This window comes from Misgurnus anguillicaudatus, chromosome 17, assembly GCF_027580225.2.
Source record: "Misgurnus anguillicaudatus chromosome 17, ASM2758022v2, whole genome shotgun sequence".
Lineage (NCBI taxonomy): Eukaryota > Metazoa > Chordata > Actinopteri > Cypriniformes > Cobitidae > Misgurnus > Misgurnus anguillicaudatus.
In genome coordinates this window covers 15,906,424-15,933,039 of record NC_073353.2, presented here as the reverse complement: position 1 = coordinate 15,933,039, position 26,616 = coordinate 15,906,424, and the positions used below count along the sequence as shown (strand labels likewise).

Below are 26,616 nucleotides of genomic sequence, written 5' to 3'. Positions count from 1 at the left end.
TTATGAAATTCATATACATCCTTAACTGAATTTTAACTTAAATTGTTGTATTAGCAATAAACAATATAATGCAATTTTATTATTATTATTATTTTTTTTATTTGTCATTAGTTGTCTCTACAAAGTGTATTTGCATGTACTTATATTAACACATTAATTAATAAACACAATATACTATCTCTGTATATTTTGAATATTTCTGTATCCTTTCAGCCTACTGATGACATAAGAGAGAGAGAGCCTGATACGGTCACCTGTTGGGCATTATTTTGTCATGACCTTCGTGGCGACAGATTCCTCCTTTGATCTGAACACCGTGAAATATGTTCCTGAGCTTTAGATTATCTAGCATCTATAACACACGCTGACTGTATTTATACCACAAGCCTGATAATTACATCTTCTGCCATTAAAACAAAGAATTCATTCAAAGCTTACAGTCTGATCTTTCATTGGTGTCGGCCTTGAAAGCAGATGCTTAATATAAAGTCAATGACTAAAAGCATTAGAAATATTGAATTGGGAATGTGTGGGCAATGTTTTAAACAGGACATTTTTCACATAAGGTCTGACTGTTGTGAAGGTATCTGCTCTTTTAACCCAGCCACTGCACTGCAAAAAATGACTTTCTTGTTTTTAGTAGAAATATCTAAAAATTCCTAAATCAAGATGTATTTTCTTGATGAGCAAAATGACCTTAGAAAATAAGTCTAGGTTTTAGACAAAAATATAGAATTTAAGTGAATTTTTGGTTAAAACAAGCAAAATTATCTGCCAATGGGGTGAGAAAATTTTGCTTAAATTAAGTGTTTAAAAAATATTTTTTTTTCTCACCCCATTGGCAGATATTTTTGCTTGTTTTAAGTTTTAAATTTACTTAAATTGTATATTTATTGTATATAAACTAGACTTATTTTCTTATGTCATTTTGTTCATCAAGAAAAAGCATCCTAATATAAGAATTTTTAAATATTTCTACTGAAAACAAGACAAAAATACTAAGTAAGAAAGTCATTTTTTGCACCGTGATGGGAGTTATAATGGTAACTCGTCTTTTGCAAAAGCATCTAGCAAGAATATTTCTAATAATTTTTTTATTTTGTTAAGGGTGCAAGCTAACCTGCAGGTATGTTTTAAACCCAGCGTAAAATATTTTTCTATGAAACTAAATAAATTGCAACCGAACCTGTCAGGTTGTATTTACCATGTATGAAAAAGAGCAACATGGACATTTTGATAACAATTTTTAAACCGAAATATTTGTATAGGTTTGTTTATAAGTGTGAATAACCAATGATGGACTTTTCAGTATAAAGTAATCTTTGTATTGTTTAGACTAGGGATGCATAACGATTAATCGCGATTAATCTATAGCAGAATAAAAGTTTTTGTTTACATCATATATGTGTGTGAACTGTGTTTAATAACTTTGTATAGATAAATGCACACACATGCATGTATATATTTAAGAAATGAGTGTATACAAGTGTATATACATTTATACATTTATGTATAACTTATATTATCTGTAAATTTAAGTACTTAATATATAAATATATATTTTTCTTAAAATTATACTTGCACGTGTGCATATTTATATATACACATAATTATTATACACTGTTCACACACATAAATGATCCAAACAAAAACTTGTATTCTGCTTTAGATTAATCGCGATTAATCGTTATGCATCCCTAGTTTAGACATGTGCTGTTGTGTAACAAATGCTGTAGAAATATTGTTAATTGTTAATTCATGACATGTTAGCTAATGCATTAACTAATTGTTAACAAATACAACTTTATTGTAAAGTGTTACCATATATTTACACAGTCAATGGTGACGATGCAGCGCCATTACATTGCAATGATCATATGTTAGTAATAGGATGGATAAAGACAAGAGCAAATGAAAAAAAAATTGGAGAATAAAATGTGCAGAGCGAAGAGACGAAAAGCTGTAACTCGAGAAAGAAAGCTGGACGACCGCTCTAAAGTCTCTTCATGCCAAATATTTCTCATGGGAGTGAATGCTGTGGTTACCATCACATTTAAACTGTGGAGACTGCTTGTGGTGCCCATGGTGAAAAGGCAGCCCAAGGCTCTCTCTCTCTCTCTCTCTCTCTCTCTCTCTCTCTCTCTCTCTCTCCCTCTCTCTCTCTGTCTCGTGTGTTTTTTGGAGCAGCACCCTTGACATGGTAATCTGATCTCAGCAACAGTTCATTTGTAAGAGATGTATGGGCCATGATGCCACCCACTGCAGTGTTTCTGTAAAATGCTGGTCAGTGCCAGCCTACACTTACATACATGCGTGTCTATCGAATCTGCTGTCTCTGAAGTTAATTAGACACAGTTGAAATGTACTATAAAACTTGGCAGACCTCATAAAATCGCATAAATAATGCACCACAAAACCAATACCGTAAATGCATTTTAGCTATAAATTCTTTCTCATGAAAAATCCCATGCAAAGCTGCTTTGTAAAAATGCACATGTGTGTTTGTTTCTTTCTGGTTTTGGTCAATGGGATTACCTCTCCTGCATAATGTTTGATACCAAACTGATGGTCTGTCACTCTGGGTTTCACGTAGTAAGGGTTCGCCTGCAAAACAGAAAGCACATTCGTGATATACTGTAATTCTGCAGCGAGCATACGTAAAGATAAAGGCACTTGAGAAGGTTTTGTTGAGACAGACTGTATCTGGGTTCTCTGAGGACGCTCTCATTGTATTCTGCGGCCTGTAGAAAGCCTGCTCACGTTACAGCATTGTGCATGTGCGTGTGAGAGGCTATGGGGGTGTGACTGGGTGTTGCCCATTGGCTGGCGCTGGTCTTTATCAGCGAGAAATTTTAACTCTTTGTGATCTAAAACGAGATGAGAAGACGGTGTGTGTGTGTTTTGAAAAGGAAGACTTACCGCATGCCGACTGTGGAGTTTCTCCAGCAGGGTGTAGTCGGTGCCTTTGGGGAATCTGCTCTCTTCATTGATAAGAGCCAACATGCCCAGTTTCTGCAGAAAAGAGCACATTTAGCTGTCCATGGCAACCATACAGTTCATATTCAATGTTAGACAAAAACAGTGGGCAGTTATTCATTGGCATTACTATCAAAAATCTGGCTCTCCAAATACACTCTAAAAAATGCTGGGTTATTTGCAACCCATGCCTGGATCGTTTTAATCCAAAATGCTGGGTTGTTGTAACCCTTTGTTTAGTCAAATATAAATAATTTTTGAGTTGATTTAAATGGATAGTTTACACAAAAATTTTATTTCTTTCATTATTTACAATTTCATTTTATCAACATTTTTCTTAAAGTTTCACCCTAAAATGATTTTCTAAGTAGTATTAAAAGAGTTCCTTTCAATGCTGGGCTCCTATTGGCTGCTTTTCTTTTATAACCCATTCATCCATTTTAAACATTTTTATTAAATCAAATTTAAATTTTGTAATGAAACTTACACTTACATTTTATGCAGGTCTCCCCAAACTTTTGAATGGAAGTGTATGTAAATATACAGTGCTGTGCAAAAGTCTTAGGCCACCATGCCAGAATTAGATTTGTTGTTTTTGCAATGTTATAGTGATCATATATAATTGTTTTTCAGTCTCTTTAATATAATACATCCAGAAAATACAATTAATTTGTATATAGTATTAAAAACTGTACAAAATGTAAACTGATGTGTCAAGTTATTTAGGGTAAACTCCCCTTCCATTTGAGCAATAGCAGGAAACTGCAGGATCTCTTAAACCTAAATAAAATTAAATCCTAATTTCTTATTTTAAAGAAATTATTATTTTTACTTAATTCTGCTCAAAAACACTCAAGAGGTCACACCAAACACAGACGCTGTCTAAAGAAGAAATTTACTCCTGAATTTTTTTTTTTTTTTTTTATATTATTTCCTGTATTTTTGTTTGTATCTTAATAAAATAGATTGAAAAATACATATGGATGGACATTAAAACTTTTAAAACAACAAGTCTGGTGGTGGCGGCCTAAGACTTTTGCAAAGTACTGTACATTTTTATGTTTTAAATTTAACACTTCAATTTGGGGAACACATATTTACTATAAACTATAGGCTGTGCCTCAATAATCTTTTAATTTTCTGCCTATTAATACTTACAAAGGTAGTTGATGTTTAAGTGTAAATTAGGAGAAGAAGAATATGATCCTGCATTAATGCATGCTTTATAAGTACTAATAAATAGCCAGTATGCTAGTAATATACAACCTAATAATAGGCAACTTGTATTAGAAACTAGGTCCCCATACTGGAGTGTTACTGAATTTGGAAATGTTGCAAGCCAGATTCGAACTCTCAGTAGGGGGCTGAGCATTATGTCTGAACACATGCAACTACAAAAATGATTCCCAATGAATAATGTGTGGGGTCTGATTAAAGGTCAAAGGTTAAACAGTCACCTTTTCGATCAGATCCAGACACTCAGCGTTGTCCATCCAATCGATAGCTTCCCAGTGTATCCCCTCCCTGCGTGTAGACACAAGAGAAGCTTTTGAGCAACAGAAAGACATGGACACATCACAACACGCACTAAAAGTACACAAAGGTGGTATTATCCTCAGGGTTCATGTGATGAAATGAGCTGTGACCGGGCTCTGCTGACCCCCCTCAGCCATCACATTTCAACACAAGAACACAACTGTGTGGGAAAGAGGAGTCCCATTCAAACATCTGGCAGAGTGCCTTCATATTCACTACAGCAAGAACAGGCAGAGAAGCCCCCGCCCTGCTATCTTTCAATCACTCAGCCCTAAAACGTGAGCTGTGGATAGTTCAATGTCCTGTACGGGGAACAGGCAGCCCTCCTGATCATTTACACGTCTGGTACATGTTACATCTCCACCCAATATAAATGCTGGCTCACCTCTCTATATTACCTGAGCTCTTAGTGACACTTGATAGCGTGAAGCTTAGTGTCTACAGAACAGCCTGCCTGACACTTTGGGTTATTTCATGTGCTGTTGATGATGTGACTCTTAAAAGGACACTCCACTTTTTTTGAAAATATGCTCATTTTCCAGCTCCCCTAGAGTTAAACATTTGATTTGTACCGTTTTGGAATCCATTCAGACGATCTCCGGGTCTGGCGATACCACTTTTAGCACAATCCATTGAATCTGGTTGGACAATTGGCATCGCGCGAAAAGTAACCGGAGAGTTTCAATATTTTTCCTATTTAAATCTTGACTCTTCTGTAGTTACATCGTGTACTAAGACTGACGAAATATTAAAAGTTTAAATTTTCTAGGCCGATATGGTTAGGAACTATACTCTCATTCTGGCGTAATAATCAAGGACTTTGCTGCCATAACATGGCTGCAGGAGGCGTAATGAAATTACGCAGCACCTGAAATAGTCCCCTTGTTAACCTTTAAAAGCAGGGGAATATTTTTGGGCACTGCATAATATCATTGCCCCTCCTGCAACCATGTTACGGCAGCAAAGTCCTTGATTATTACGCCAGAATGAGAGTATAGTTCCTAGCCATATCTGCCTATAAAATCGCAACTTTTAATTTTCCTCCGGTCTTAGTACACGATGTAACTACAGAAGAGTCAAGTTTTAAATAGGAAAAATATCCAAACTCTTTGGTTATTTTTGAGCGTGATGCTAATGGTCTAATCAGATTCAATGAATTATGCTAAGCTATGCTAAAAGTGGTACTGCCAGACCCGGAGATCAGCTGAATGTATTCCAAAACTGTAAAAATCTAATATTTAACTCTAGGGGAGCTGGAAAATGAGCATATTTTCAACAAAAAGTGTAGTGTCACTTTAAGCCAAAAACATTCTCTATTCAAAAACTTGAAGAAAAATGCATCTATCTACATGCATCCACCAAATGCAGTTAATAATGTGATGCATACATTGCATTCTCAGTATTGCCACCGAGGGCACCAAAAGTGTTTTTTAAAAGTCTTGTACTGTCATTGCAGCCCAACAGTCTAAAGAGGTCCCGTTAGAGCAATCATACTTAATCATTACACGACATTCTGGAATGCTTGATTCTGATTGGTCAGACATTCCAAGGTTTGTTAATTCCACTTGAAACTTAACACAGCGTCATCCGGGTACTGCAAGTCATCTTGATGGATAGTTTAATTTCTTTCAAATAAATGGAATATAAATATGCATAATTCATAACATTTATGAGATTTTATTTACAAATGCATAAACCAAAAGCATCTCAGGGTGAACTTTGAACTTGTCTGAATGCATCTTAGCTTAAAGCTGTAGAAACTTATTTTCATTTTCTTACAAATAAGCCAATAACATACATCAAATTAATATTTTGTGTACATATATTTACTCAGGTTGGCAGTAACCAGTTGACATACAGCCACAGGACCATGCCCTTGCAATGCATCAGCCAAACATTCAAGTCGACACAGTGTTTTTGGTCTTCAATCATGCATAAACCTTTTGTTTCCATCTGTTATAATGGAACTTGGGGGAGAGTGTAGGATTATCTAAGATTGATTCCTAAAGCAGAAGCACAAAGCACTGATAAATGTATTGCACTGAGAGTCACCTGTTATATTCAAGTTGCTCCAGTGAGAAGATGTGCTTGTTGAAGTACTCCTGGAGCTTCTCATTGGCATAGTTAATGTTAAACTGCTCAAACCGGTTTACCTGGAAGGGAAGAAAATGTGATAACATGTAGTTGACAGGCAATCTTTCTGAAACGTTTATCCTTTGCATACCCTGTAACTAAAACCCTCACCTCAAAGTTTTCAAAGCCAAAGATGTCTAAAATGCCAATAGACTTGAAGTTGTCTTTTCCTTTGATTTTCTGGTTGATTCTGGTGATGATCCAAGAAAAACATTGGGAATACAATGCCATGGCCACGGAGTCCCGGGAATCGATCGCCTTTGGAAAGAAAAGAGGGAGAAATATTATTACAGAAATATTATACATTTAATAAGCCTTTAAGAGTACAATTATAAACCACATGAACAACCACTGTCTCTAGAGATAATAATAACAACATAGGAACATGTCTGCTTAATAAAGTTCATATTTATGCTCTATAATTGTGCTTGTCCTTAAACCACATTGTGCAAAGTTGTGTTTGGAAACCATTTCTGATTTATAGTTGAGATTGTGTAAGATACAACAGCCCCAAAAGCCCTCTGACAAGAAATCCTGTGGTTGTCAGTGGAACATAAGCTTATGGTAACTCTTGATGCTTGATGCATGAACTGACTTCCTATATCCACAAGTAATATCTATTTCTGAGAAAGGATCAAGCACTCGGTTTGATCATTTCCTATGTATAATAAAAAAAAACGACACATTTGAAAGTGTGATATTGTGCATATACACCGCTGTACACATGCAGGGACCACTGTATGTCTATAGTCTATGTGTGGAAACCCATCAAATTTTTAAGCTCACAAACTGTTAACTCAGCACAAAACCACTAAACATTTTGATGTTAAATTGATCTGTAGCAAGAAGCTCTAAAAATATTTTAAAGGTGCAATATGGGACTTTTAAAGGGACAGTCCACTTAAAAAAAAAAAAATGCTCATTTTCCAGCTCCCCTAGAGTTAAACATTTGATTTTTACCATTTTGGAATCCATTCAGCCGATCTCCGGGTCTGGCTGTACCACTTTTAGCATAGCTTAGCATAATCCATTAAATCAGATTAGACCATTAGCATCACGCTCAAAAAAAACCATGGCTGCAGGAGGCGCAATGATATTACGCAGCGCCTGAAAATAGTCCCTTTGGTAACTTTCAATAGCAGGGGATTATTTTCAGGCCCTGTGTAATATCATTGCGCCTCCCGCAGCCATGTTACAGCAGCAAAGTACTTGATTATTACACCAGAATGAGAGTATAGTCCCTAGACATATCTGCCTAGAAAATCGCAACTTTTAATTTTCAGTCGGTCTTAGTACACAATGTAACTACAGAAGAGTCAAGTTTTAAATAGGAAAAATATCGTAACTTTTTGGTTATTTTTGAGCGCGATGCTAATGGTCTAATCAGATTCAATGGATTGTGCTAAGCTATGCTAAAAGTGGTCCCGCCAGACCCGGAGATCGGCTGAATGGACTCCAAAACTGTAATATTTTTTAAAGTGGAGTGTTTCTTTAAAGGCATCTAGCGGTGAGACTGAATTGCAACCAACAACTCAGTCTATGGCTCACCCCTTCTTTACGAAACGCATAGTAAAGCTACGGTAGTTGACACAGGACAAACACGTTATCATCTGAGACAACATAGTAACAAAACGCCATCTATAAACAGCCTTTTCCATTTAGGGCTACTGTAGAAACATGCCATGACTTCCATGTACAGAGACGTGCGGGTATGTAGATAAAAACGTCTTTTTCTAAAGTAATCAACACGATACAGTTCATTCTGTAGGGTTTTTATACACCACTGATATTACAGTTATGTATATAGTATTGCATTTCTGTCAAGAGATCCTTCTAAAATTCCCACATTGTACATTTAATTCCTACATTCTTACAGGGAGACGTTTTGAGCCTTGCGTCTGATGAAAAGAGGAAACCTTTTTGAAGAATATCTGCTTCTGAGGTTTTAGCCCTTATTAAACATTTCGATATATAAACCCGGGAGTAACCCTGATTCACTATTACTGATCTGCAGAGGATTAGAAAGTTAATATACCTATAATTTAGCCTCTGTGATTCATAATAATGCCAAACTCTATGTTATTAGTCAAAGACACTTCTGAAAGAATGGCTGTTTGTGCAGGATACAGCCAATGGCGACTGTTGAGGTCCTGACCACTGTGCTAATGCATTATGGGTAAAAAGAAAGAAAGATAAGGGGCCCACATTAAGACATGGCCCTGTTTTATGACCACTGACAGAGTCCAGTGGCCATTGTGTTTGTTCATGAAAAGACTGATTGTGTGTTTCTGCTCTGCCTGTCTTGAGCATGTTTTGTATACTGGTCAAGATTTATGTGAGTTGAACAAGATTTATACATAATGTGGGTTGAGGGCTATGTTTTTTTAGGCACACCCTTACAGTTTCTCTCTCCCCGTCTCTCCCAGTTCAACATCAGAGAAATAAACAAGCCTTTGATTTTTATTCACTTGACCATGAACTTGCATTGAGGATGAGAGGAATTCTTTAGGAATGAGTTTTAAAAAAAGTGGTAGTGCTACTGTGATTTGGTCTTGTGGTTAACGTGCATATTTGTGTGATAGACTGCCACCATTAGGCGGCTGGTAACCGCTGTCTCCATTCCCTGCCTGTATTGTGTTTTTCCCATGAGATCTTTATCATTGAGTTATTATAGAAGGAATCTGAGGGGACAAAAAACAGGAAATGGTACCGAGTCACGCAAAGAAGTTTTCTGAGACGTGTGGATTAAGTGTGTGTTTTTAATGTCAGTCTGATATTGTTAGTGCTGTGAAGCTGGGGATGCAAGGAGACGAACCAGCCAAGCCCTGGACGTACTGAGGGCACAGCAGAGACATGCCACCACATGATACTACATAAACCACCAAGACTTTCTGACACACAGACAGACAGACAGAAAGACAGATAGACAGGCAGACAGAAAAACAGACACAGACAGACAGAAAGACAGAAACACACAAAAAGACACAGACAGACAAACAGCAGAGCCACAAAAACAGCCAGACAGACAGAGAGAGAAACGGACAGACAGAATGACAGCTAGACAGACAGACAGAAACACACACCGACAGACACACAAAGCCACACAGCCAGACAGAGCCACAAAGACAAACATACAGAAAGAGAGAGACAGACTGACTGACACACAGACAGAAACCCACACACACATCTACACAGAAAGACATACAAACACACAGACAGACAGACATAAAGATGGACAGACAGACTAATGGCCAGATACACATAGCCACAGAGACAGACAAACAGAAAGATAGAAACACACAAAAAGACAGAGATAGACAGACACACAGAGAAACAGACAGCCAGACTGACGCCCAGACACACAAAAAGACACAGACAGACAGACAGACAGACAGACAGGCAGAGCCACAAAGACAGACACACAGAGAAACAAACAGCCAGGCACAGACAGACAGGCGGAGCCATAAAGACAGACAGACACACAGAGAAACAGAAAGCCAGACTGACGGCCAGACACACAAAAAGGCACAGACAGAAGACAGACAGGTGGAGCCATAAAGACAGACAGACACAGAGAAACAAAAAAAGACTGATGGCCAGACACACAAAAAGACAGACAGACAGACAGACAGAAAGAAAGACAGAAACACACAAAAAGACACAGACAGACAAACAGGCGGAGCCACAAAGACAGACAGACAGACAGACAGAGAGAGAAACAGACAGACGGACAGACTGACAGCCAGACACACAGACAGAAACACACACCGGCAGACACACAACGCCACACAAACAGACAGAGCCACAAAGACAAACATACAGAAAGAGAGAGAGAGACAGCCTGACTGACACACAGACAGACAGACACACATCTACACAGAAAGACATACAAACACACAGACAGACATACAGATGGACAGACAGACACAAAGCAACAGAGACAGACAGACAGACAGACAGAAAGATAGAAACACACAAAAACACAGAGACAGACAGACACACAGAGAAACAGACAGCCAGACAGAGACAGCCAGACACACAAAAAGACACAGACAGACAGACAGACACACAGAGAAACAAACAGCCAGACACACAAAAAGACACAGACAGAAAGACAGAAACACACAAAAAGACACAGACAGACAAACAGGCGGAGCAACAAAGACAGACAGACAGACAGACAGACAGACAGACAGACTGACAACCAGACACACAGACAAAAACACACACCGACAGACACACGCAGCCACACAAACAGACACAGAAAGACATACAAACACACAAACAGACATACAGATCGACAGACAAACTAATGGCCAGACACACAAAGCAACAGAGACAGACAGACAGAAAGATAGAAACACACAAAAAGACAGAAACAGACAGACACACAGAGAAATAGACAGCCAGGCAGAGACAGACAGACACACAAAAAGACACAGACAGACAGACAGACAGACAGGCGGAGCCACAAAGACAGACAGACAGACACACAGAGAAACAAACAGCCAGACACAGACAGACAGGCAGAGCCATAAAGACAGACAGACACACAGAGAAACAGAACGCCAGACTGACAGCCAGACACACAAAAAGACACAGACAGACAGACAGAAAGACAGAAACACACAAAAATACACAGACAGACACACAGGCGGAGCCACAAAGACAGACAGACACACAGAGATAAACAGACAGACAGACAGACAGACTGACAGACAGACACACATACAGAAACACACACCGACAGACACACAAAGCCACACAAACAGACAGAGCCACAAAAACAAACATACAGAAAGAGAGAGACAGACTGCCTGACACACACACACACACACACACACACACACACACACACACACACACACACACACACACACACACAGACACACACACACAGACATACAGATGGACAGACAGACTAATGGCCAGACACACAAAGCAACAGAGACAGACAGACAGACAGACAGAAAGATAGAAACACACAAAAACACAGACACAGACAGACAGTCAGAGAAACAGACAGACAGACAGACTGACAACCAGACACACAGACAAAAACACACACTGACAGACACAAGCAGCCACACAAACAGACAGACAGACAGAGCCAAAAAGACAAACATACAGAAAGAGAGAGACAGACTGACTATCACACAGACACATACACACACACACACACACACACACACACAGACATACAGATGGACAGACAGACTAATGGCCAGACACACAAAGCAACAGAGACAGACAGACAGACAGACAGACAGAAAGATAAAAACACACAAAAACACAGAGACAGACAGACACACAGAGAAACAGACAGCCAGACAGAGACAGACAGACACACAAAAAGACACAGACAGACAGTCAGAGAAACAGACAGACAGACAGACTGACAACCAGACACACAGACAAAAACACACACTGACAGACACACGCAGCCACACAAACAGACAGACAGATAGAGCCACAAAGATAAACATACAGAAAGAGAGAGACAGACTGACTATCACACAGACACATACACATCTACAAAGAAAGACATACATACAAACACACAGACAGACATACAAATGGACAGACAAACTAATGGCCAGATACACAAAGCAACAGAGACAGACAGACAGAAAGATAGAAACACACAAAAAGACAGAAACAGACAGCCAGACAGAGACAGACAGACACACAAAAAGACACAGACAGACAGACAGACAGACAGACAGACAGACAGGCGGAGCCACAAAGACAGACAGACACACAGAGAAACAAACATCCAGACACAGACAGACAGGCAGAGCCATAAAGACAGACAGACACACAGAGAAACAAAAAAACAGACTGATGGCCAGACACACAAAAAGACACAGACAGACAGAAAACACACAAACAGATGTACAGCCACACACACACATCAGACATACAGAGAGACAGACAGACAGACAGTTTACCTGTTCTACAGTGAGTGGTGAGCAGATTTCTTCTCCTCTTAAAATCATGGAGCGTTGAGTCAGAACCTCAGACAGCTGAAAGGAGTCGAGTCCCAGCAGATCACTGACCACACTGACCACTGTCATTCACATACACACACACACTGCATAAGCCTTCAACAACAGTATGAAGTGTAGTACCAATGTACTACTAACAAATATACAAAATAAACTCAACTTTATTTTGAAAAAGTGTCTACTCAAGTATCTACTCAAAAGGCCTTGCATAACACTTATGATAAAGCGAATTTCACATGATCTTTGCTGACACAGCTCTTGAATCGTCAACATTAAGACATTTTACTGAGTTATCATGCTCCCATTAAAATGTAAAATTCATTTGACAGGCTACAGCGTGTCCAAGGCGCTATTCAGGGAATGAGACAACTATTTTTAAAGGAATATCTCAAACCTCCTTTGGTGGTGATCTGAGCACCTCCTGCAGTCATGAACTCGATGTTGCCAATCTGTAAGACTCCTGAGAGGAGCTTGAAGACGTCTCGGATCTCTTCCTCAGTAAACTCCATCACCTTCAAAGCTTCCTGTAGTCATTACAAAAGCATGATGAGATAGAAGTTTGAATATTTTGTGTTTTATTTTGGTTTGATGAGATTATTGGGGAGATCAGGACACGTAGCAACAAAGAATGAAACCTGCATCACCAACCCGTACCGCAGCTCAACATTTAAAGAGCAAATGCATAAACCCCAGAGGCATGTCACTTGTGTCAATATGTTGTTTGTGCCTCATATAGTGTATGTATGTTTGTATATAATGTATTTTTGCAGTGTGTTTTATAAGTTTATTACACACTCGCGGTGCCCACTGGTTCATTCATTTTGATCGAAGGTCATGAGCAGACTATCAGAGTTCTAGGACTCAGCATCCCAGTGTTTCCTAAAACAGCTTTACTTGGAGAAGTGTCTACGTTACAGATTTCGAATCATTTCAAACCACATCAAAAAGAAACATCTTGGTTTATTGGAAAAACAGAACAGATTTTTTTAGTAAACCAGTGGCTCAGATAATATCCATGGATCTCTTATTGTCTTTTTCCTCTTGCTCCTTACCTTTACCTACATGCCTATTACTCTTTTGACCCCTCCTTTTCTTAATAAATGTCTGTTGTTTATAAACCTTTCTGTCTAAAACAAGAAGTATTCTCAAGATGACAATGCAATGGTAACAGGAATGGTAACAAAAACAACAATTATTTTAATACACTTCATATTTATATATAAAGTTTAATATAACTTTATCTCCCTACTTACAACACATTCTGTTTGTTTGTTCTTGTTTGTTTTTGGTGTAATTTTTGTTTTGTTTTCTGTTGTCTTTTGTCATGTCTCAATCACTTAAAAAATAAAAAATATAATAATTTAAAATTTAAAAACAAGTTTATAATGTTAATAATGTTAAATAGTATTTATGTATTAACAATAAATAGCATTAAAATACAAAAATGAACTGATGAAGTGACGCCCTCTAGTGACGGATTTTATTTCATAATTTACTTACCATCATGTTGTTCTAAACATTTATGAGTTTCTTTATTCTGTTTAACACAAAATATATTGTAATAAAAAGGTAAACGTGTCTTTCATTCAGGTGACGTTACGCACTGACATCCATAGTACTTGTTTTTCCTACTATGGAAGTCAATGGGTAGCTACCGTCAACTGTGTGGTTGTGTTTAAAAAAAGAAAGACACTCATACAGGTTTAAAACTACAAGAGGGGGAGTAAATGATGACAAAAAAATACATTTTTGGGGTGAACTATCCCTTTAAATTATTTCATAAATTCTCTAACAGAAATATGTGCAATCGATGTTAAAAATGTCCAGGAAAACCAAATCCAGGAGGCAAATATTGACTCACCATCACACTGGCATAAAGCTGTTTGTCATCCAGACTTCTGTCCTTTACACAGCCAGACTGATTCAAGTAATGATACGCTTCAGGAGAATCAGCCAACATATACATTTCTGATGATAAAGAACATAATACACAGCATTCAACACAATGATCTGAGAAAAACAACAACGCTAGTTTAGGAGTAATATGGTATATTAGCGGAAATCTTACCTCTGTGAGTAAGTTGAGCCCCTGACAACAACGCATAAAATATATGATAGTTCCTCTCTCCCGGGTTCTGCCGGACAACTCGATTCTGAAATATAATTTAATACTTTACACACAGAATTGAAACCTATCAAATAAAAATAGTTGCTATTTAAAACTAAAATAATTAACAACTAATAATGAGTGTTTTACTTATTTGTTTTTAGTCATATTATCAAAACAAACCAATCTCAAGGCATTTCATAGTAAAGTCACAAAATATTTTATGTCCTCTTTTATTGTGTCCCTGAACACAAGTTTCTTTTTCTTGCCAGTTTATGTATTCGTTTCTTAATTATTATTATTATTTACCAGTGTCGGTTGGGGTTAGAATGTCTTTACGTTGTGTTTCAGACATCCTAACCCAAATCTAACCCCAACCCCAAGCAACAATAGTAAAAAATCTGAAAGAAAAATTGTAAACTAATAAATAAATAACATAATAACCCAAATCTAACCCCAAGCGACAATGGTTTAAAAGTAGAAAAAAATTTAAAAAACCAATACATAAAATTACACAAAAAAGTTGTGCTCGAGGACATGAAAAACTAAAATTTATGACACAAAAAACAAGTAAATAAATCAAATACTTTGTGACTATACCACAAAATGCCTTCAGATGGTTGCATCAAAAACAGTCAATTTGGTATTACATGCACTTGAGTAGCCATGATTTTATCAAATTTCTATGTTTTAGCTACAACATTCTATAAGAATGTATACATTTCATTATGTATGCAAATAATGATGCAATTATGAGCATAAAAATACCTTTTCAAGTAAGTAATCAATGATACAGCCACCCTGAATGTTTCCGCACTGTGAGAAGTGAAGCTGAATGAATTTGCCAAAGCGACTGGAGTTGTTGTTGTAAACAGTTTTTGCATTTCCAAATGCCTCCATTATTGGACTGGAGCAGAGAAGAAAGACACAGGTGTTACAATACAAGAGGATACAACAATACATCTTAAGTATAGAGTACAGTGTGATGTGGTACCTGCTCTGTACGATGGCCTGCTCCACCCGTGTGGTTCTCTCTGACAGTGGAGAACCTGTGGAGTTCTGACTCATGACGGACAAAAACTTCAGAAGCAGTTTGGTGCTTTCCGTCTTCCCAGCACCGCTCTCACCACTAACAACACACATAGAGAGAGCACATGTCAAATAAATCAAAAGTAATCATATTTTTCATTCACTTCATTCTTCATCACTCAGCAGATTACTAAAATATCCATGCGCATAAAGTTTTTGTGCGTATTTGAAATGCACAAATCACTAGCAGCCACCTGCTGAGCTTCATATAAATGTATATTAATGTATATATTAAAAACGACAATTATTTTCTATTACAGCTTGAATCCACATAAAAAGCTGACGTAATATGATTCAGCAGGTTAAGAGGATGTTACCTGATAAGCACACACTGACTATCATGTCTCTTCCACAGGCAGCGGTAACACTCGTTGGCTACAGCAAAGATGTGCGGAGGCAGCTCACCCAGATGATGTCTGCTGTACAGATCTACTGCTTCTGGGTCATACAGACCTGCTATCTGCTTATAAGGATTCACTGCTGCCAGGATGGAGCCAATGTTAGTCTGTAAGGCAATAACAACAACAAAGAATTTATAGTACAGTAGGGGCTAAAAATGTGATGGTCATGCTAAATGTAATGTCCAACTTTGAACAATTGAAATCTTTATTCTATATTCAAATATTTTATTAAAGATGCTTTAAAGATTTTGTATGCATGTTTCAGTGTGCACAGTACTGATACATCTCATATTTTTAGGGTTTTAATCTACGATGAGGTGGCAAAATGCAAATATTCAAATACCGCTGTATCTGATTCTATCATATGGGAGATTTAATGGAAAAGCAGTAATGGATGTTATTAAGAAAGATATTTTAGATTATATCATGAAGGTTTTTTAAGTGCTGACAATTGTAGTCATATCACAGAAACATAATAGGAGTAATATGTTTTCTCATGGACACAGCCAGGGCCACACGCATTCAATGAGCAAAGAGTTCAAAAGAATTTGGAAAGATATTTCCAAAGTTGCTCAACAATGTGAATATTCAAATCATCAGCTCTAATACTGGAAAAACACTTGAAATATTTGCTTCTATTGTGAATGTTTGGCTTCAAAATCCTCATTCAAAACATTTTAACAATGAAACATTCAGCACAAATAAGCACAGATTAAAACAGCTTAATGGTTCAAAGTCCTTTGGAGGCCAGCAAAAGTTTTCTTTAAGTTTACAGTTCTAACAAATTCCTACATTACTTTAATGTGATCAGAAACGAACTAGTGTGTGTAAAAGTTGATCTTACATAAATAAGGTCCTTCTGATATCGTAGGAAGAGGTTGTGCATGATGGCGGCCTCATGCAACTCGGCCAGCGTTGACATATCCTCCACTCCATTTATGCTGGTGGGGTGCATGGGTGCAACTTTGAGCCTGTTCACCTCACTCTGATCCAGAGTTATCACCTTTAACACACAAAAACACACAAATGAAGTGTAAATACATTTCCGCTTTCTGTTAGGAGGCCAGGAGTTTCAGGGACACACATACACTGATAAGTCATGTCAGCCAAATGCATAAAATGTAAAATATTGCTAACTAAACAGTTGATTGACACATGTATGCAGTCCACTTCAGTAGGCCAGTGTGTGAAGACAGCTGTGATTTATGCTGCTTTGAATCAAGAGAGCACACAGAGCTGATTTACTTGTCTAACTAATGCACTAGCTCTCTCTCGCTCTCTTTCTCTTTCCTTAAACCATACCCCCATGACATCCTCAAAGCATCCATCTCACTTTCACTGTCCTAAACTTCCTCACCGGTCTGTTCTCGGATTTTTGGACACGCTACATTAAGTGGCATCACACAGCTGATGTCTCTATTACACAGTGCATTTGAAATGGTTCTTTCTAATCTACTTAATGCTTTGGAAGCATGAGAATTTAATTCATTTGCTGAATAATACAGACAGCATCTTGTTTACAGTAAAGCACCTCATGTGCACTATTCACTAATGCTAAAGCAACCCATGCATTTATCAAGTGTGCACACACGTGCTTTTTTTATCCAAAGCAGCTCAATGCTTCAAACACATGACCTGCGAACACAAATGTTCTACGGTTTCATCGGACGCACGTGCACTTACGCGATACACGTCTGATTACGAACTTTACTTCCAGTTTCGTTTTTTTAATGGTCTGACTTGTTGCTAAACTGATCTCTTGAACAAATGCCTTGTCGAAAATTACAAATGTTTTGGTTTCCTAGGTAATCTATGTGTTGTTTTTTGCTTGTTATATAAATAAACTATGTTTAAAGAACTTTGTTGTTATTTATCCTTAGCGGAGTTTACCGCAAGTTACGTGCAGACCACGACAGCCGCTTGTTTATGTTGTTACTGCAGAAACCGTCTATAGCTGCTACCCAGTCTCACAAAATTACGTACCTATAGTCACGTACATTTTTTATTCTTTTTCGCGATACAGTCACGAATTTCCGCGTTTTTTCGTGACCGCATCACAAATTTTTGTTTAAGTGCCATTGTCACGTATTGGTTACTCAACGATTTAGGGTTAGATTTACATGTATAGATTTATAGGTTGTTAACGTTACAATTTTTCTGATTTATTTTTTATATTTTCTAAATTAAAAAAAATTGTCGTCTAGCGTTAGGGTTAGAGTTGGATTTGGATAAAGATGTCATTTTATGTAAATCTAACGCTAAACCGAAGCGACAATGGTAAGAAAATAGTGTTACGGAGAAAATTTTGTGATACGGTCACGAAAAAAACGGGGAAATTCGTGGCAGTATTATGAAAAAGAACCAAAAATTTACGTGACTATAGGTACGTAATTTCGTGAGACTGGGCTGGCTATACAAAAACTCAATTGCTCTGAAAAGCACTATACAAATAAATGCGAATACATTTTGCTACAAATGTCCAGACCTAGATTAAACTTTTGACAACAGAAAATAACAGCAGGTATGCAACACTATAGCAACTCCCAAAACAACCTAAAAACACAACCGTTTAGCAACGCCCCTTCCACACAATAGCACCATATGCAAGTTTTAAACTCACATTAACTTTGTAAAAAGTGCAGATGTAATTTACAGTTCCTTCAAATTGTGTTTGCACGTCTGTAGGTCATATCTTAGACAAATTATCGTTATCAAAATTGCGTATTTAAATAAATTATGTCAGATAATAATCTTATTGTTGCTCTAACAGGCCCGTCTCCAGATAGGTGAGTCTGATTAAGACAGGAAGGAAATGGCACTTGAATCTCCCCCCGATCTGAGATAATGTGATGCATGTGGAGACAAATACAAGTGCAGTAATGTGCCAAAAACATCTAAGGAGCAGTGTAACACCATAATACAGAACAAAGGGGGCGCTACAGTTTTCTCTTCAATCAAATATGTATGAATAAAGCCACTTTTGCGAAAGCAGAGCAACTCGTATTTGTATTAATGTGAATCATAATTTATTATTGTGTGACAGCAATGTTGATGGGAACCAAACAGCAAATCTTGTCCAGACAGTCAGCTCTCGTTGGGTCATTTCTCAGGCCAGCAGGGAGCCAACGCATCTCTGGGTTAAAGTTCAACCATAAAAATACAAGAGCTCCAGCCATATGATCCACTCACAGACACAAGGCTCAGAGGTCAAGGATGTTTAAGCAATAAAACATTCCTGTGGTTCTGAAGACAAATTTCCCAAATAATTCTTATTCGTGCTTTCGACGCGGAGGGACAGGGACTATTTAAACAAACAGCCTGGAGGTAGAAACAACACGCTGTTGTGCAAGCAAAACATAATAAATGTGTCATAATCAGACATTTACAAAAGTTGAGAGACTCATATAACAAGCATTTTATTTCACAAGGGTGAAATATTCCTTTAAATAAATAAAAATAACTAACTTTGATGCTAGACTGTCAGGAAAAAATGTAATGGGACACCAAACTATATCCTGTTTGTGAAAAGTGCCATCAATCCTAATTGTCTCCAGGGCAAAGTACAATATACAGTATATACAGTACATTATTGGCTCAATGTTGTTTTTATGTATTCTAATATCTTAAGCTTGATTCATATCAAACCCATAAGTTTGCCAATCATGTGACTCTCTCACTCAAAGCAATGTCTCATATGCCACACACTCATTGTCCTCTCTTTGTGTATCCCTGTGATCTCACTGATGTCATAAGTCTGATGTTCATGTAACACTATTAAAGGGACTTGACAACTAACTGAGAAGCATGGAGGCTACAGAGCATTCAATGAAATGGGAAAATTTAAATCTTAATGACTCACATGAAAGATATTCCATGTCTCAATTCATGCGGGTAAATAACAGGCCAGGGGTAGCAAAACATACAGTGACATTGTGATAATAAAATGATAATGCAGGATTAATATCTATAATAATGGCCTTGTCCCACGTTAGACTGTCCTGTTGTGCTCAACAAACTGGCACATGGTGAGACGTCACCTTGTCATACTGCCATTAGCACATTATTGGCATTCAGACAGCACAAATGGTGTCAATGATGACAGTGCACCGGGAAGCAGGAACATCCCCTTTGGTTGCTAAGCAACGGACCATTCCTGAGAGTACAGGGAATCCTGGTGATTAATTCATACATAAAACATCCATTGTCAATGGTTAAAATTGTTTGGGTTTTTTGCACTGGAAGAGACCAAAATTCAACGTGATTCAGCATCATTTCGACTTCTATTATACAGTTTTATAAACACAACTGAGAGATACACACACAATTTGAGACTTCCTCCTCCGCTTTATGAATTAAAATGTATTTTGTGTGGGATAGATCACTAGGAATCTTCAAATCTATTTTTTCATTACATTCAGTATGATTTGCATAAGAAGTGACATGTTTTTTTCTGTAAGTATTCTTTAACAAGTGTTAGCATTCAATAAGTGCTTTCATGGTCTTTTAAATAAAACCTCAGTGCACTCTGAGCAACCAGAAGCTCTCACAAACGTGCTTATGCATGTCAGGACATCGCCTGAATCTATTGATCCCGTGTTATTAAGCACACAGTCAATGCTTTTCTAATGTAGGGTGAAGCTACACTGATCTGGTGCATGACTTCAGTTTATGAGATCAAATAAACAGGGTACATGATGTATGATAAAACTCTATTGCTTGAATGTAATTTATTTGAGTTATTTTGACAGATTAGAGTTTGTAATCAAAACAATCACTGTTTCAAAAATTATTTATTGTATTGTCATTATTCATAACATTATTTGGAATAAAAATGATAAACTGACAAATGATTAGTGAAGGTTTTGAGTTATTAGCATTTTAATGTAAGTGTCTTGTATGAGGCTTTTTTGTTGAAAGCCACACCCTGCTGTTTTATTGTTGTGTAGAGAAAACATGAATATGTATTATATGGGTGGGTCAGGAAGGATGGGGACGGCCTAGGAAGAGATTTACTGTCGACCCATCCGCTGTTCCAGAAATGTGGCACACCCTTGCCAAAAGCAATCTGCGCAAACAAATCTGTATCTACAAAATACAATCAGATTTTATACTTTAATGCTGATAATGTTAAGGTGCTAGAGATAATTTGTAAAAATGGTTTAGATCTAAAAAAAAAACAAGAGTCTAGAAAATGTATAAAATATATATGGATAGTACTCAGTTGTTTTTAATTATTAGACTTTGACGAGTTCAGGAGTTGTTTTAAATCAATTTACAAATAAAACTGAATCAAACTTAATTTAGAAAAAAACTTTAAGTTAAACATGAAATAAATTGTAACTCTCACTATTGAATGAAGAGTGCAAATGATGCTGGATGGTGTTCAGCTGGATGCATGAGAAGGGAGGGGGTTTACTTTTTGCTTGTGTCCCGTAGTGTTTGTCTGCAGGAGGAGGTTATTCTAGAAGGGTCTGAGCTCAACCTTGACCCGCAGACCTGTGTGTGTTAACACTGATAAATGATGTGTCCGAGGGAGTGTCTTTCTATGCCTCACAAAAATCTGCGTATAACTCACACAAACCCTCCTGACCTCTACTGACCTCTAGTTAGCCACGGATGCCACTGCAAGCTTCTTTAATAAAACATGCAACTGGGTCCCATCCATTTTTAAGCTATATTATGAAGTTTTTACAAACCTGCCCCTGTAATGCATGCTGAAAGCCCTGTAAGACAAAAGTCTCCTGAGCGATTTAAAGATGTTTTCTTTCTTTCGTACTAATTGATGATAAAATGAACTGTAGTCATTTGTGTTGCCTCTGAAAACATCTCTATAGGTTAATGCATCTCTATTTGATTATAGTCTCTCACTTAATGTATGATTGATTGAATTTGGTGCTAACAGAGGCCAGAAATCATTTCAGAAGTAATGAATGTAAATGCGTGTAGCATTTCAGTATGCATATTGAATTTAATGTTTAACATCTGTTACTTTAAAGGAGACACATATGTGAAGTTTTAGCTCAAAATCTCATAATTTATTATAGCATGTTTAATATGGCACTTTGTAGGTGTGAACAAAAATGTGCCATTTTGGGTGTGTCCTTTTAAATGCAAATGAGTTGATCTCTGCATTAAATGGCAGTGCCGTGTTTGGATAGTGCAGATAAAGGGGCGGTATTATCCCCTTCTGACATCACAAGGGGAGCCAAATTTAAATGACCTATTTTTTCACATGCTTGCAGAGAATGGTTTACCAAAACTAAGTTACTGGATTGATTTTTTTCACATTTTCTAGGTTGATAGAAGCACTGGGGACCCAATATAGCACTTAAACAGGGAAAAAGTCAGATTTTTGTGATATGTCCCCTTTAAGTAATTACAACAACAGTGTTTATGCAAGGGTTTTTTATTTTGATATCATGTCTTGCCATGTTTGTCTCTTGTTTCCCTGTTCCCTGATGTGTCCTGTTCTGATGGAGCCAGGTTGTACATTAACATGATACTATGTGTAATTGCAAATATTTTCTTGTTTTGTGGTATATGTGACCTTTACTGTGTAGTCAGCCAGAGTCTTTTTGTGATGTACTGTTTTCTACATAAAATCAACCATGTAAAGAACATTCTGTGGGGATATAACCTTAAAATCTTTATTGACTGAGTAAGGTCAAAGGTTGGAATCAATGTTTAATCAAACTTTGATGCATATCTCATTATTGGATTATGAGACTGACTGGATTTCACAGACATGTCATATTTAAGTAGCATCCTTCATAAAAAACTTAATCGTTTAGTAGTAACCATAAAAACTACACTTTTCTTTTTTTTAAACAATACACATATTAAAGGTCCTATAATGAATTATACTGAATATAAAACTCTATACAGAAATACTAAAACAAAGCACAATATATAGTACACAAATGTTCACAGACATCTGATAAATATATTCTGGTCTGCATTCTCTTTCTGTCATTGTTTATTGAGGACAGGATTTCCTTTAGACACAAAGGTTTGAGAGCGGCTATACTGATTAAACAGGGTGACTAAACTTAACAACCCCTGCTAGTCATGTTAAAGGTATTTCTATATCGGTGAGAATACACCTTTAAGAGCCCACACAACAAGACCTCACAAGAACAAAAGGCCGTAAAAAACTACACCACTGTGACAGATCACAAATAAACAGGGTTGTTTCAACTTATGGTTGGGTAAAATATGGACAAACCCAACTGTGGGGTTTAAATTAAACTACAGTTGGGTTGTTTGAACCCATAGTTGGGTCAAACACTCTTTCCACATTTTTAGGAATGGGTCAATTTTGGGTCAATTTTGAAATTGAGATTGATACATCATCTGAAAGCTAATGTAAGCTTTCAATTGATGTATGGTTTGTTATGATAGGACAATATTTGGCTGAAATACAACTATTTGAAAATCTAGAATCTGAGGGTGCAAAAAATTAAAAATCGCCTTTAAAGTTTTCCAAATGAAGTCCTAAGCAACACATATAACTAATGATAAATACATTTAATATATATTTTATATAGGAAGGAAATGTAAAAATATCTTCATGGAACATGATCTTTACTTCAAAATCAATCATTTTGACCTACACTGTCAGAAAAAAGGTTTGAAACTATACCTTTTCTGTCACTGGGATTGTACCCTAAGTTTCCGTTTTGTACCTTTACAGGAATACAAAACATAATACAATTTTGGGTAGATTACTGTACCTTAAAGACATACATTGTTAGAAAAAATGGTCAAAATATGTACCCTAGCTGTCACTGGGGCAGTACCCTATAAAAAGGTCCTAATATGGACCATTAGGTAAAGATATAAACATTAAGTACCAATATGTACCTTTGAGATACTAATATGTATTTTTGAGGTACTAATAAGCTCTCTTTGGTACCAATGTACTTCTGAGGTACTAAAATGAAATCCTAAGGTGCAAAGCTGAACTTTTTGAAAGAGTACAGCCCCAGTGACAGCTAGGGTATATATTCTGATCATTTTCTTCTGACAGTGTATACAATGTATTTTTGGCTATTGCTACAAATATACCCGTGCGACTTACAGTATTACTGGTTTTGCGGTCCAGGGTCACATTTACATGTACAGTTATGCATTTGGCAGATGCTTTTAACCAAAGCGACTTACAGTGCATTACAAGGTATACATGACCATTTTCTAGGTTCATTGTTCCATTAGTGTGCTTAACAATATATTTTGTGTTCATATAGTCCCTCTTACCTCTCCATAGTCGGTGGTAAGGATGAGGCTTTGCTCATCGCAGCTGCTGACAGTGGAGGGCAGAAGCTGCTCCTTGTCTCGCACCCACACGCGAGCACCCTAAAAAACAAACAGACACAAGCCACATAAAATTAACAATAACTACAGCAGACTCTATTGAGATCTGACATATTCTGTGGTTAGTACAGAAGTTAAATATGTATATAGATGTGACAATATGTTATACACTGCCACAGCACAGGAACTTTGTGTACTTCTTAAAAGGACAGAACAGAATATGGAAGTCTGTGAACAATTTTAATTGATCGATGCAGAAGTTGGCAGGGCTGCCCTCCTAGGAAAGAAAACAAGTGAACTTAACCACAGCCCAACCCTTAAATCCCATCATGATTTCTCTCTTTTCTGCACCATCATTAAAGCAGCCATTTTTGCGACCCATTCATTTTTCAGATATACAGTGGTGCATTTGACTGGGCGAAACCTCCCTCCCTTTGGGACTTTATGCGCATTGTGGGCAGCACAGTACACTTTTCATGCCTATAGCACATGTTGCAAACAACATAAAGGCCTTTTGAGAGCACCAATCCCTTTACTTGGTTTATATTTACATTTTTACTTTTAATGAAGAAAATGATTATTGCTTCTAAGTAAGATCGATTCTAAGTAAGCAAGCAAAAAATACACATCCAAGATGTTCCGGTGGGTTGCCAGGTAATTCAAAAATCCCCACCTCAAACGTATATATTTTGGCTCAGCTCGTTTTACATTCTGCATTGTGAAAACCACACGTCTGATCTCTTACGAAATTAAACGCACACCTTTCCTATACCAAAAAGTTACCCAACCTCAAACGCTACCCTCATGTTATTTCCTGTACGTTAATTACGAAAACAGCTGCTACTGTGTTAAAGGGCGGCCCAGCTATGCTTTTGTCTATACGTGCAACGGGCGTTAAACAAACTCACAACTTCCATGTTTTTGAATGCAGAAATGGAAATGCAAAAACAGGAAAGCCCACATCTGGTTGCTCAGACCACTAGTCATTTCCTGCTCTTGCTAGTCATGCATGCAGTTGTATATTTTCAAATACTGTGTGGCACGTTTGAAGTAAAGCTGGCATCCAAACTACAGGCACACCTCTTCACATCACACGCATTCAGATGGCCAATGAAGTGTTGAGGGACTAGTTTGTCCAACAGCGCATCAAAACCAAAGGATCAATGGAAGCAGCGTTCACTAGGAAACCCAAGCCCCAAGGTCAGAGCTCAGAGATATCAATCCTCATAAACTATTAACAACAGGCTGACATGTGCAACAGCGTTGGGTCCCGTAGGCAGCACGTGTAGGCACGCATACAATACATTTCCACTTTTTCCAAAACATGATGAAGATGATCATAGATACATGATACACACAGTGTTGGATTATAATGAGGCCTGACACATTATGTTACAAGTGGAGTGTAAAAATAGCCTGATGTTTGGCATGCCATACAGACAGGTGAATCAATTTCATGTCCACGTAGATTAAAATGAACTTCTCATAAAGTTTATAAGCACAATTCACCTTATTATTATGTAAATGTATGCACTGTAAAAAAATCCAACTTTAAAATCTTCATTCAACAAAGAACATTAACTAACTTGAACAAAGATTTATTTGTTGAAGGGCGTCAATTGATTATTTTGTGTTCACTGAACGAAAAGAGCATAATCATTCAGCTAACAAATATTATTTTGTTGACTGGACTTAGATGTATAAGTTTTTGTCCAATTCGTTCACCCAACTTGCCAAACTGAGTAATCTGAACAAGAAATTTAAAAAAAAACAATGGTAGGAATGGTTCCCAGCATGCATTGCGACATGTTCACTTCTTTGGTTTATATTCACTAAAAAAGATGACTGTTTTAATGTTTGCTGGATTTATTTATGTTGTTATGGTGTTAATGTTAGTTATATGTTGTATTTAGAGTAATTTTTTAAGAATGATGTTTGTTCATTGTTACCATGATTGAGAAGTGTGTGTTCAGTGTAGAGGGCAGCAGAGTGAGTTAGCGCGCATCATTGTTGCCTCACAGTAAAAAGGTCTCTGCTTTAAGTCAGACAAAGA

At 37.3% G+C, this 26,616-nt stretch overlaps 1 protein-coding gene across 1 annotated transcript in view; it reads right to left on the bottom strand.

The window, feature by feature from the left end:
• The window catches only part of myo10l3 (myosin X, like 3), a 92,636-nt gene that overhangs the window by 44,704 nt on the left and 21,316 nt on the right, over nucleotides 1–26,616 (bottom strand). The window contains exons 2-15 of the mRNA XM_073855048.1: nucleotides 24,507–24,605; nucleotides 17,095–17,253; nucleotides 16,167–16,354; nucleotides 15,755–15,889; nucleotides 15,529–15,667; nucleotides 14,722–14,806; nucleotides 14,515–14,621; nucleotides 13,048–13,177; nucleotides 12,597–12,715; nucleotides 6,757–6,903; nucleotides 6,565–6,665; nucleotides 4,434–4,500; nucleotides 2,920–3,012; nucleotides 2,536–2,604 (exon numbers count right to left, since the gene is read on the bottom strand). Of these exons, the coding sequence (XP_073711149.1) occupies nucleotides 2,536–2,604; nucleotides 2,920–3,012; nucleotides 4,434–4,500; nucleotides 6,565–6,665; nucleotides 6,757–6,903; nucleotides 12,597–12,715; nucleotides 13,048–13,177; nucleotides 14,515–14,621; nucleotides 14,722–14,806; nucleotides 15,529–15,667; nucleotides 15,755–15,889; nucleotides 16,167–16,354; nucleotides 17,095–17,253; nucleotides 24,507–24,605 (1,638 nt within the window). The remainder of the gene's footprint in view (nucleotides 1–2,535; nucleotides 2,605–2,919; nucleotides 3,013–4,433; nucleotides 4,501–6,564; nucleotides 6,666–6,756; nucleotides 6,904–12,596; nucleotides 12,716–13,047; nucleotides 13,178–14,514; nucleotides 14,622–14,721; nucleotides 14,807–15,528; nucleotides 15,668–15,754; nucleotides 15,890–16,166; nucleotides 16,355–17,094; nucleotides 17,254–24,506; nucleotides 24,606–26,616) is intronic.